At 38.6% G+C, this 12,801-nt stretch overlaps 1 protein-coding gene across 4 annotated transcripts in view; it reads left to right on the forward strand.

Annotated features, from left to right (window-relative positions):
• Wdfy2 (WD repeat and FYVE domain containing 2) overlaps window positions 1-12,801 on the forward strand; it is a 252,580-nt gene that overhangs the window by 228,659 nt on the left and 11,120 nt on the right. For all 4 annotated transcript variants that reach the window (XM_078016064.1, XM_078016063.1, XM_078016065.1 and 1 more), the window contains exon 8: window positions 6,494-6,599. In XM_078016064.1, coding sequence (XP_077872190.1) covers window positions 6,494-6,599 — 106 coding nt within the window. The remainder of the gene's footprint in view (window positions 1-6,493; window positions 6,600-12,801) is intronic.

Raw genomic sequence — 12,801 nt, forward strand, 5'->3', positions numbered from 1 at the left:
GTTTTTGGAAATTTAATATAATTTTATTTAAATCACTGATAAAGACCTGTGCAGTGCCTTATGTTGGGACCTTTCACAAAGACTGGAACCTACAGGTTGCATGAATCTTGGTCACAGCCACGACTCAACACCTGTGGCCTGTGTGTTTGCTTCCTCTTTCTAAAATTCCAGCTCTTGGTTTGTTTAAGACTTTTGTTATGAGTGTCTGCAAACCTTTTGGTAAAGAAATGAGCAGCTTGTAAGTAAATATGCATTGGGAGGATTTGTGCTTATCCTCTTATATCAAGTATGAAAGGAATAGAGCTCTTGCAATTATGAAAGGAGTAGAACTTTTGCAATTCTTCTTGAGTTTGGGGCAGGGAAAGCAGGCAGGGATCAATGTGTGTGTGTCAGCTCTCCTTGCAACTCTCTGGGATTTAGGAGTATTTCTCAATGTAGGTTTAGGAAACTAATAGGCAGAGGAGAAGAGATGTTGATACTTCTAATTATTTAGCTAAATGCATAATAGAATAAAATTGGACAGTAGTTTTCATAGAGGGTAGACATGTCATAAAGTGGGACTGTCTAGTGTGTTTCTTTAGTGTGCAGGCCTGAGGCCAGATCAGACCATATTTATGCCAGGTCTTCTGCTAGCAGCCATGTAGTCTGAAGCAAGGCACATCACCTCTCTCATCCTCCATTTCCTTAACCCTAAAATAAATTAGAAGAAAACCCCTCACAAAATTATCTAAAAATAAAATGATGTAATATGTGTTAAATAATCAGCCCAGGAGTAAAGTCTTAATAAATGATAGTTGTTACAATTATTCTTTTCTTAAAAATTTGTTCTTGCCAAGCACAGTGGCACATACCTGTAATCCCAGTGGCTGTACATCGAAGTCCCCACAAACCCTCCTGGGCAACCTCTAAAGCAACCTTTGTGCAGACTGTGTCTGTTTCTGTAAGGAGGATAAAGGCTTCTCTGTGCTTTCCCCTCAAGCATCAGATGCGCACCCCTCAGATGCAGGGTGCGCGTGAGTGTGTGACCTGTATAGTCCCACAGGCTCCCTTCTTGGAAGGGCCCCATGCTTGGTTTAAAGTTTGTTGTCACCTGCTTGTATTAGCAATAAATGTTTAACAAGGGGCCTTGTGTTTTCATTTTGCACTGGTCTCAAATGATTCATATGGACCCAGTCAGACATATGTTGACCTTAGGATTGGTAAGAACAGAAATGAGGCTATCCTACTAAGTGTAGTGTTTATAGAGGGCAGAATAGATCCTGGTGCTTTGAGAAGTGGGTTTTTGTGCACAGTGAGAGCATTTGCATGCAGTACCTGGAACACACTCATCCACAAAATAATAACCAGTTTTGAAATGGCTTTCTAGTATAAATGCTGCAGTGATGTCATATGAAACATGAAAATAGAAGAGGGTGTCTTTTCATTCTCTGATCCTGGAGGGACATTCCCTCACCTAGTTTTTGACTCTGAGGTGGTTACATTTTGAATTCATACATCATGACAACCCTGAGTAGCTTTATTATAAAGCTTGGAATCCAGTATTCATCACTGTGTTCCACACTTCTGTGTTGGAATATTAACAATCCCAGAGTCCCATAAATTATGTATTTGTTGCTGAATGTTGCTGCCAGCTATGTGTGGCAAAGCAGTTCCTTCTGCAGAGTATTTTGGTTTGACAAGATCGCTGATGTGTGTGAGGGTGCCTTAGCAAATAAAATGCAGTTCAAATCACAGTTACGAGCCTGTTAACTAGGTAGATTTTCCTTCTTGCCCTTTCAATGTCAGAAGGGTGGCACTCCATACTTTTAAAAGTGTGAAATAATAGCCAGGAAAGAGTGAGAAAATGACTGACTTTTAGAAAAAATGAATGCATATCAAAGATTTTATAGTAGCAGTTAATTAATAAGAGAACCCATAAGATGTCACAGCTAGCCCAAAGGTAAATATCCAAAGAGAGACACATACACAGGCAGTAGTGCATGCTAGGATGCATTTGTAAGTAGATGCCCAGCTGGCTTCGTCCATGGGTGGGCTGGGCCCAGGGATAATAGTGTCTTCACTGGATAAGATTTATTTGCAGTAATGTCAGTTTTCTATAACACAGAATTATAAAATAACCCAGTTAAAAGTACTGAAACCCTTATAGAATCAGATAACCCAGAAAGGTGTGCTAAACACCTAATATTCCATTGGAAAGTTACCTAATGATGTCTTTTGACCCATTTCAAGTCTTTCACTGTCTCTTAACAGTCATTTCTTCCTCCTGCCCTGTGATCATAATAATTGCAAAGGTTAGTTTTGATCACACACACACAAAGAGGCTGGCTTCATAGATTTGGTCTGATTATTTACATTGGTGCAGTGTTAATCAACCATATAGGCTTTATTGGGCTTGCTTTGCATATCCACATGGTATTCCACAGCTGTTAATGCCTGCAAAATTAACTTTCTCCTGGACTTTGTTACAAGGGATCAAGAACTGAACTTTTCAGATCCTCTGTTATTTGCTCGCCCAAGGCTAGGAAATCAAGCCTTGAAAAATCTTCCACTGTATTTCACCTATGGTTCTTAATGTTTTGGTAGAATTCCTGAAAGTTTCCCATATTTGCTGAGCTCCCGGTCTGGCACCTTCCTTACTGCCTAGACAGCCAGGACCAGCCAACCACGTTACCATGCCTGTTTTCCTAGGAGGGCTTTGTAGGCCTTAGCTCCATGAGTTCCTGAAATGGAGGGTCATCTCTGATTCAGTGACCGTCATTCTAAAATATGACACTCCAGCAAAGGGTTTTGTCGTATAATTAGTTTGCCCATTTTTATCTTGTGGCTAGATTCTCAGTAGACCTATGCAGGTAACTATAGTGCCATGAGAATTAAGGAGACTCAGTAACAATTTTGAATTCTGGCTAATTGATGAGAATTAGATAACGTTTTTTAAATATTTTGATTTCAACTATAAAAAAGAGTTTACTAAATTGAGGTTAGAGATGACTTAAAAACTAAGAGAGGGGTTGGGATTGGGGTTGTGGCTCAGTGGTAAAGTGTTTGCCCAGCACGTGTGAGGCACTGGGTCTGATCCTTATTACCACATAAAAATAAATTAAATAAAGGTATTGTGTCCAACTACAACTAAAAATATTTTTTAAGAAAGTAACAGCTGGACATGGTGGTACATGCCTGTAATCCCAGCAGCTCACAAGGCTGAGGCAGGAGGATCAAGAGTTCAAAGCCAGCCCCAGCAAAAGTGAGGCACTAAGCAACTTAGTGAGAACCCTGTCTGTAAATAAAATACAAAATAGGACTGGAGATGTGGCTTGGTGGTTGAATGCCCCTGAGTTCAATCCCTGGTACCCGACCTCGCCCCCCAAAAAGAAAATAAGAGGAAAAAAGACATCCTCATATATCCAGTTAATAGAACATTAAAACAATATCAATAGTATTCCAGACAAATATTCACAATAAAATTTCCCTCATCTGTTCCTTCAGTCCTGTGAGTGAACTGTAATTAATTCTTATTCTGCTGGTTCTTGGCTTAGCATTGATGAAGTCATCTGCATCCAAACAAAAGTCCAGAAACCCTGACTCAGTTCATTGGCATAGCTTAAAAATTGTCTAAGCAATGTCAGCTCAGTGGTATGTGCCCAAGAGTATTATTTGAAATGTTGATATGTTAAAATACCTGGTACATTCTGTCCTTTTCCATGAAAAGAGGTTGTCTTTGCCACAAACTCTGGTCCATGCTTACGTCAGAATCTCATGCAAGTATCACAGTAATACAAAAGTTATCTGTAGATTAGTGACTTGATGGTTAATATGTCACTGTGACCATTTATTTCAGAATGGGAAAGAATAAAATTTTGTACTAGAATATCATATGTAACTATTTCCCAAGAATTTTGAGCAGTATGTACCTGTAGGATAAAAACCATATTAGAGACAATGAGGGCATTAGCAAATCTCCAGGATCTTCCCACAAACATAAAATTTCTGAAATATTTACATTAATAATATTTTACTAATACTGACTTAACCTAGGAAGGACTGAAAACTCCTTCCATGTATTCTGTTTCTGTGGTGCTAGAGATAGAGTCCAGGGCCTGGTGTGTGCCAGAAAGGTGGATACCACTGGGCTACACTCCCACCTCCAACTCTTAAAATAGTGACACATCAAATACAATTACATATAGCATCTCTCTTTTTTTTTTTTAATAAGGTGAAAGAACAAATCTTCATGGTTGTCCAGGATCTCTCTGTCTCATAAAGAATTTTAGGCATACAGCATACCCTAAATACTTTATTTCTTCAAAATAGAGGTTTCAGACTAAAAAAACAAAGCCAAAGATTAGTCAGAGGACTCTTAAATACTTGGTTAGAACAATAGCACAATTGAAGATCAATAAAATATTTTAAAATTGACATTGAAAGTAGCACATTTTTTTTAATTGAGCCCTTTTCACATGTAAGCGTCCTTTGTCTTCCCTTTCCCTTCTAAAAATTATCAAGGATGTTAATCTGTCAACATAAAGCACTAGAAATAATTCTGATGAGACACAGAATCTCTTCGAGCTAGGCAGATTCCACAAAAGGTAAAGAATTTGCCTTTTCATTATAGTCAAAGGCATTAATCAGTTAACCAAGTCATCAAAACCAAGAGAAATGCTTTTTCTAGCCTTTTTTTCAGATTCAGATATTATAAACCAAAGCAAATAAAATTCTCTTTCCAAGTTGTTTTCTCCATGTTTCCCTTTCATATTCTGGAACAGATTGACACTTTAGGATTGCCTTTGAGCATCCTATTCTCTCAAAAGTATACAGCAGAGTTTTTCATAGGCTACATGATGAGTGATATCATTATAAATGCACAAAAATGTGAACATCCATCTCTCTCCATTAAGCCAGACATTAGAAATATTTGCAAAAACATTAAAATGACATTTTTCTCAGCAAAAAATTTTTTCTCAAAGTGTTTTTCACAAAATACATGTAAAGTTAAAAGGAATGGATTCATTAATGCAATTTTCAAATGAATCAGTATCTTTAAATTGCTCAGTTTTTATTTAAAATACAGTAAATTTTGGTAGTTATCATTTATTGAAGCTCTTTGATGTCCTGAAATAAGTTCCAAGAGTCTAAAGGGGATCCTCATACCAAAAAATTTGAGAACCACTGATTTAAGACAAAATTATTCATACAAGGTATGATGATTCAGGGGGATGCTAAACTCAAAGCTAGCCTGGGTAATATAGTGAGACCTTGTCTCAAAAAAAAAGGATACATTCACACTTCTATTTCTTTTTCACTATTGCATCCACCATAATCTTGATCACTTATTCCAATTATAAAAATTACCAAAACAACTCACTTCTATTTCATACAAAAAAATTGGGAGGAGAGTGGGAATAGGTGGTTGACAATTGTGCAGCCTAGCAAAGCTCATGGACACACAACCATGTGATATAGCATTATCTTTATATCAGCAGTCCGGATGTTAAAGAACTGTTCTCCTTTCCAAGGAACACACATTTCTTAATTGATTTGAGCTCAGAATAGACAAAACAAGCCAGACATGGTGGCACGTGCCTATAATCCCGGTGACTTGGGAGGCTGAGGAAGGAGGAGCATAAGTTCAAAGTCAGCCTCAGCAAGTTAGCAAGGCCCTAAGCAACTAGTGAGACCCTGTCTCAGAATAAAACATAAAAAGGGCTGGGGATGTGGCTCACTGGTTAAATACTCCTGAGTTCAACCCCTGGCACCAAAAAAAAAAAAAAAAAAAAAAAGGAAAGGAAAGCAATAGACAAACAGACAAACAAAATGTCCAAGACCAGATAAACCTGTTCTCTCTTTCATCCAACAGAGGATAGATCTCTTTAATCCATTGCTAGCAATCACCAGATTATCAAGCCATAAAACTGAAATCTCCTCCATTTTTACCGCTGAGGGGGAATAACTTGTCAGCCATGCACAAATGAGAAGGAAAAATAAAACAAAACGAATAAAACCTAGAGACAGAGTCAATGAAATTCAAGTCTATTACTGCTTTGGATTTATTCTGGGAGCCAAAAAGAGTGGCTGTGCAGCTACCCAACTCGGTCAGCTAAAGCCTGTGGATATCTCTAGGCTGATCTCCAAAGTTCGTAAAGGGTAAATTTTTCAAAAGTAAAATCATAAAATGAACATGTGGATGTTAATAAAGAGGAGAGGAACCAGTAAGCTGTTACATCCATTCGTCTTTGATCAGCTTTTTCCTTTAAGTGTTGGTAACTGACAGTAACTACCTCCTTCTGGAACCTGAGCAGGTGAAAGCAGCATTTAGACTTATTTTATATATTGGATATGCTTCTCACTGACAGCGTGTTGAAAATTCCACCAGGTTTCTAAGGTCTACACGTGGGGCTTGGGAGTGTGGACACACATTGGCTCATTTTACTGGGGTTTCAGTCATTAGATCCATCATTTGCTCTCCTAAACTGTGACCAACTCTTGGTTTTTTTCACAGTGACAAAGTCCAGGCTCTCTCCTATGCACAGCACACACGACAGCTCATCTCATGTGGTGGTGACGGTGGCATAGTCGTCTGGAACATGGATGTGGAGAGGCAGGAGGTAGGTGTCCCAGTAGGCTGGGTTTAGCCCTGAGGTTAAGCTCTACTTCCCTCCTTATTTCTTGATACTTTATAATTAAACCATGTAATAAGACATATTAGAGAATTTTAAATTATGGTGTTAAAGGAGCTCTTTTTTTTCCCCTGCTCCTTACGAACTGGCATGTTACATTAATATGATTAGAGATTTCATGAGAGTTTTCACTGAGACTAAGCTGTTTAGACTTTAAATCTGTTACACCATTCACAGCAAAAATACAGGTGAGAAAAAGAACCGCCTAATTTTTGGTGATTAGTCCCAACATAAAGTGTCCCAAGGACACCGAGAGCTCATGTGCTTTCAGTCATTGAAGGAAACAGTGGTTAAGAAGTAAGGACCTTTAATTTGGTATTAAGAGAAATGCTAGAAATAATTTATTTGGTGCTTGTTTTTGAGTCATGTTCTAAACAATTCCCCAGTTACATATACTTTGTCTTTTTTAAGCACATATTTAAATTTTATCAGTACTCTTTTCTTAAATGAGTTTTGCTTTTAATCTTTGAGCATCTTAACTAGTATGTTTACTGAATCCCCTTTGACAAATACTTTGAAGTTAACCATCTTCCTAGTACCCTAGAATGACTCTACGTAGACTTTCCCTTCGATAGTGCAGTCTTTGAACTTATTTCTGGCAGGATGTAAGAATTAGGTAGAAAAGAAACACTTTAAAAAGACAAAAGCAGTTTTCCAAATTCTTTCCATGCCCTTACCCCAGTCTTGTTTCAAGAGGGAATTTTCTGTTACCCACAATGTAATGCCCTTCAAATGCTAGTAATTAAATGCTTAAGAAGATTAAAGCTTTATTTGCTCAAACCATAAATCCACAGGAGTTCTATTAGTAACTAATTAAAATGATCATTACTGTTAGGAAGTGGGGAATTGTAGAATATTGCTTTTGAAAAGCACTTGGCACTATCCATAAAAAGCCAGGGAATTGTTACCATGAGTGCTGGTCGTGCTAACCAGGCTCCTCTGTGTGCGTCCCAACTTGGGTTGTGCATGATAGTTTGCCTTAGGTGAAAGATGTCATGCCTCATCTGGCCTGGCTTCTTTCCAGGCCTAACTGACCAAACCAGGGGAAGGGAGAATGGTAGGTTCTTTTCTCTCAGTGCAGGTAGCCTCTATCCTTTATAAATAGAGACCCAAAGGTCGTTTCCAGAGGTGAAACCAGGTAGTTGACAGGCAATTCTTTGAACCATCTGGCTTAAGTTATGCCTCTTGACATGCAGATATATGAGCACTGGATACTTGTTGATGGATTTAAAATCTTGTTGAGTAAGTTGAAGTTCTAAATAAGCAGTGGAAATGGTTCCATCCATCTTTTTCAAGTGTCATATTTCATAAACCTAAATCTCCAGAGATAGTGTTTGTAATTCATTATCTGGGGAGCTGCCTGCTGGCTATGGAAAAGACTGTGAGGGGCTCACCTTGGGAGGCCTAACATTATGATGAAGCAGTCCCTAACCCGAGGTGCCGACAGATTTTCAGAAAACTTCAGAATGCTATTAAATTGTATAAATAATGAAATTATAGTCAATGTAGGAAGAACATCAGTGCTGGGTATTCAGAAGGAACATTAATGTCATTGGCCAAGGTTATCAGGGAAGGATTTACAGAAGGACATGATGCTAAAATATTAGTAGGACTGGCCGTGTTCTAACCAGGAGTTTCATGGGCTTTTCAGGCTAAAAAAATAGTCCAGAGTAAGGAAAAGGTGATGTGAGAAGAGGTGTGTGGTGCGTTAGTGCTCATGAGCAGGTGGGCAGCAGTCAGAGATGAGAGAATGGCTAGGGGCAGATGATGGAGGACCTTGAGTGGCCGGATGCAGATCAGGTCAGCGTTGGTCAGCATTTCATATGTTAAACCTGTGTTTTTCTATACAGTTAACAAATCCATTTTTGTAAACGTTCATCATTTTATTTTTTACACATAACATTTGGATTCATTTTGACATAAAAGCATGGAATATAATTTGCTCTAATTCAGGCTCCAGTACCCACCCCACTTTGCCTTTCTTCTCCCTCTCCCTATTCCCTTCCCTCTACTGATCTTTCTGCTATTTACTTATAATTTGTTTTTGTTTTTTTTCACTTAGTGTTTCTTGGATATACTTGATGGTGAGATTCACTGTGGTATATTCATATATGTATGTTGGAAAGTTAGGCCAGATTCCTCACACTGTTCTTCCTTTATCCTGTTCCTCCTTCCTCATCCTCAGTCCCCTTCTTCTACTCCATAGATCTTCCCCCTACACCTTACCTTTCCTCTCCTCCCGTCTCCCCTCCCCTCCCCTCTCCTGTTTTCTCTCTCTCCCCTTCCCTCCCACCCTCCCTCTCCCTCTCCCTTTCCCTCCCACCCTCCCTCTCCCTTCTTCCCCCCACCCCTTATTTTGAACTAGCTTCTGCATAACAGAGAAAATATTTGACCTTTGACTTTCTGGATCTGGCTTATTTCACTTAGCATGATGTTCTCTAGTTTCATCCATTTATCAGCAAATGCCATAATTTCATTCTTTCTAGCTGAGTAGTGCCCCATTGTGTGTGTGTGTGTGTGTGTGTGTGTGTGTGTGTGTGTGAGTGTGTGTGTGTGTGTGTGACATTTTCTTTATCCACTCATCTGTTGATGGGTACCTGAGCTGATTCCATAACTTGACTGTTGTGAATTGCACTGCTATAAATATTGAGATGACTGCATTACCATAGTATGCTGATTTTATGGATATATACCAAGGAATGGAATAGTTGGGTCATATGGTGGTTCAATTCCTAGTTTTCTGAGAAATCTCTATACTGCTTTCCAGAGTGTTTGTACTAATTTGCAGTCCCAAACAAGTTATGAGTGAACGTGCCTTTCCCCCCACATCCTCCCAACACTTCGTATTATCTGTATTATTTTGTTTTAATATTTATTTTTTTGTGCTGGTTGGACACAGTACTTTTATTTTATTTGTTTATTTTTATATGGTGCTGAGGATCAAACCCAGGATCTCACACGTGTGAGGTGAGCGCTCTACTGCTGAGCCACAACTGCAGCCCTTTATTTGTATTCTTGATAATTGCCATTCTGACTGTAGTGGGATGAAATCTCACTGTAGTTTTGATTTACATTTCCCTAATTGCTACATTTATCATTTGAAAAGTATGTTTTATATATACTACATGTTATACATAGGAAAGTTAAGATGCTTATTAACAAGTAGAAGCCAAGTCAAGTACTTATAATTCCACTACCTATAAATGGCAAAACACTATATTTCCTTACATTGTTCTCTGTATGTACATGTGTACAAAATTTTTTTAACAAAAATTAGAATGCTAATATACATGTTGATTTATTTTTCCCCTTTCCAGATCATTACTCCACTTCCTTCCTCTTAGGCACCCACATTTGATATGTCCCAAATAAGTATCCATTTTTGTGTATGTGTTCAAGTTTACATAAACGATAACTACACTAGAAGTCTGCTGTTTCCAACTATTCCACCCAAACTTTTTTGGAGCTCTGTGTACCTTGAGGTGCCTCTGTGTAGGTTCTCATATATCAGTCAAATTTTACCTCTCTGTTCCCCAAAGGGCACATAGATAGATACAAACTCTCTGGTACTACACACAGCACCAGATGACTTCTGATACATGTTCTTCACCGACCTGTGTGGGATCAATCCAGGTGTATTCTTGATTTTTGCTAAATAACAACCAAACAACTGTACCCACATATGTTTCTAGTGGAGAGAAGAACAGTGTGAGGAATCTCTCCCTGATACTCTACATCCTCACCAATAGTTATTGTTACCACATTTCTGGTTTTGCCCTATTGGAGACAGGGATAAATGAATGTCTTGTTTTTATTTGCATCTCTGCCTAATAGTAAATTTGATTTCCTCTTTGTATATTTTAGCTATTCAGACCACCCTGGCTATGAATTGCATGGTTGTATCTCTTGCATCTTCTGCCAGCTTTTCAGCTGTTCCTTGTCATTTCTTATTGATTTGCAGGGGTTCTTTGTATATCATAGATATTAGAAGGAATTCTTTGTTAGTTACAAACTTCATAAATATCTTCTTTTATTCTGTTAACTTTGGTATATATATAGTACTTAATACCTGGGGGGTTTCAGTTCATTATATATTGGACATTTTCCCTGTCTTTAAATATTTGTTTCTACTACATAATTCTTAGTGGTAAGAAAGTGATATTTGAGAATGTTCCATAAACAGATATTAGTGCTGCCCCCTCAATTCTCTAAGAAGCATGTTAGTGTGTTTTTTACTATGTGAAATGAGTTGCTAATTCAGTTTTTTCAGGGCCCTAGAAGTTCCTGTTTAACCCAAGTCTGATTATATACTATAAGCATTGCTCGTTTTGTGTCACAAATAAGTCTTTGCTTCTTCTTTTTTTAAAATTTTCCTGATTCTTCTGCATCATATGTTCTGAAAAAAAAAATCACATAATCAGTCTTTTAGGGGTAAGTTGCCTTTAGCTAAAACTTTGTGTTATTGTATTAAATCTGTTTTTAAATGGACTTGGTCATGAAAATTACAAATCAAATCAAGGTTTACTCTTTTTCTTTGGTTTAATAAAATAAAGAACAAAAGTAAAGTACTTTAAAATGTCCTCTTTATTTTGGGGCAAACTAGGTTGTTGGATTTTTTTGTTTGTTTGTTTTGTTTTGTACTGGGGTATGAATCCTGGGGTGCTTAACCTCTAAGCTACATCCACAACCTTTTTTGTATTTTATTTAGAGACAGGGTCTCACTAAGTTGCTTAAGGCCTTGCTAAGTTGCTGAGGCTGGCTTTGAACTATTGATCCTCCTGCCTCAGCCTCCTGAGCCACTGGGAGGGAAAACTATAGTTTTAGGTTTATTTCTGCCTGAAAAGTAGAAGAAGCTAAATCCTAACATCTGATCCGTAGCAGATATTCCTCAGAAAAGGGTCACATTGACCCTGAATGGACTTCAGAGCTTGACCATGCTCCTGTCTACTGTGAATGTCTAGAGGAGTGGGCTGCTGTTTATGACATTTCTCAAACTTGTTTACTCTAAGGCCTCTTTTATAAAAAGTGAGTGTCCGGAGAGTAGGATGTTCCTGGAATTCACTGTTGGGAAATCTTGGGTTGGATATATTTTCAAGGTTCTTTGGGTTCTGTGCTATATGGAAAGAGATGATTTCCTCTGCCAAGTAATAAAATCTGGAGAGTTGGACATGAACTCTGGAAGCAAATGTAGTTACCATTTGCATAATCTATAAAGATTGCTAAAGAATAGCTTTATTTCTTTTTTATTTTTTTAAGAGAGTGTGAGAGAGACAGAAAGAGAATTTTTTAAATATTTATTTATTAGATTTCAGCGGACACAACATCTTTATTTGTATGTGGTGCTGAGGATCGAACCCGGGCCGTACGTATGCCAGGCGAGCGTGCTACCACTTGAGCCACATCCCCAGCCCAAGAGAATAGCTTTAAGTGAAACTCACTTTTAGAACCTGTCTGGCATAATTTAGAAAAGTTATGACAGGAATGAGAAATAGTGAACAAAGCTAGGATATCGTGTGACCTGTGAGCCAAGGAGCAGAGCCTGAAACCCCACTGTGCCCTGCCACAAGTAGACAGTGGACAAGTAACTTCCCTGAGTATGAGTCAGGTTCTGTGTCATCTGACGTGGGGGACCATGTGTATGTGTGAAGTTCAGTTAGACATCATTGTATGTGATTGGAGTAAATGTAACTGCATCCATTCAGAGAACAGGAAATTTAGTCCTAAATCTTCAGCATGGCTGCCAAGTGCCTGTGTGATATGGCCTGGACTGAGCCCTGGCTCTCATCCCTTGTTCCCCCATCTGCCCTCCAGCATCCTGACATGTCCCGGTCCCTTTTCCCAGCCTCCTCCCACCCAGCCTTGGGTCTCAGCTTTCTAGCGTTTGTCAGAGGACCTCAGCCTGGGTCTGAACCCCCTGTCACACCTCCACCATGGTGATCTGCTTCTCCTCAGGCCCTTTCTCTTAGAGTTATTGAATATTTATTAGTAATGATATTTCATGACCACTCTTCTCGGGAAATCATAAGCTCCAAGACGGTAGAGATTGTTTTATTTGCCACAACCTCCCATCCTGTCCCCAGGGCCTGACACGTAAGAGGTGTTTCAGTAAGTACTTTTTGAATGGTTGAGA

This window comes from Ictidomys tridecemlineatus, chromosome 6, assembly GCF_052094955.1.
Source record: "Ictidomys tridecemlineatus isolate mIctTri1 chromosome 6, mIctTri1.hap1, whole genome shotgun sequence".
In the NCBI taxonomy this organism is placed as follows: domain Eukaryota; kingdom Metazoa; phylum Chordata; class Mammalia; order Rodentia; family Sciuridae; genus Ictidomys; species Ictidomys tridecemlineatus.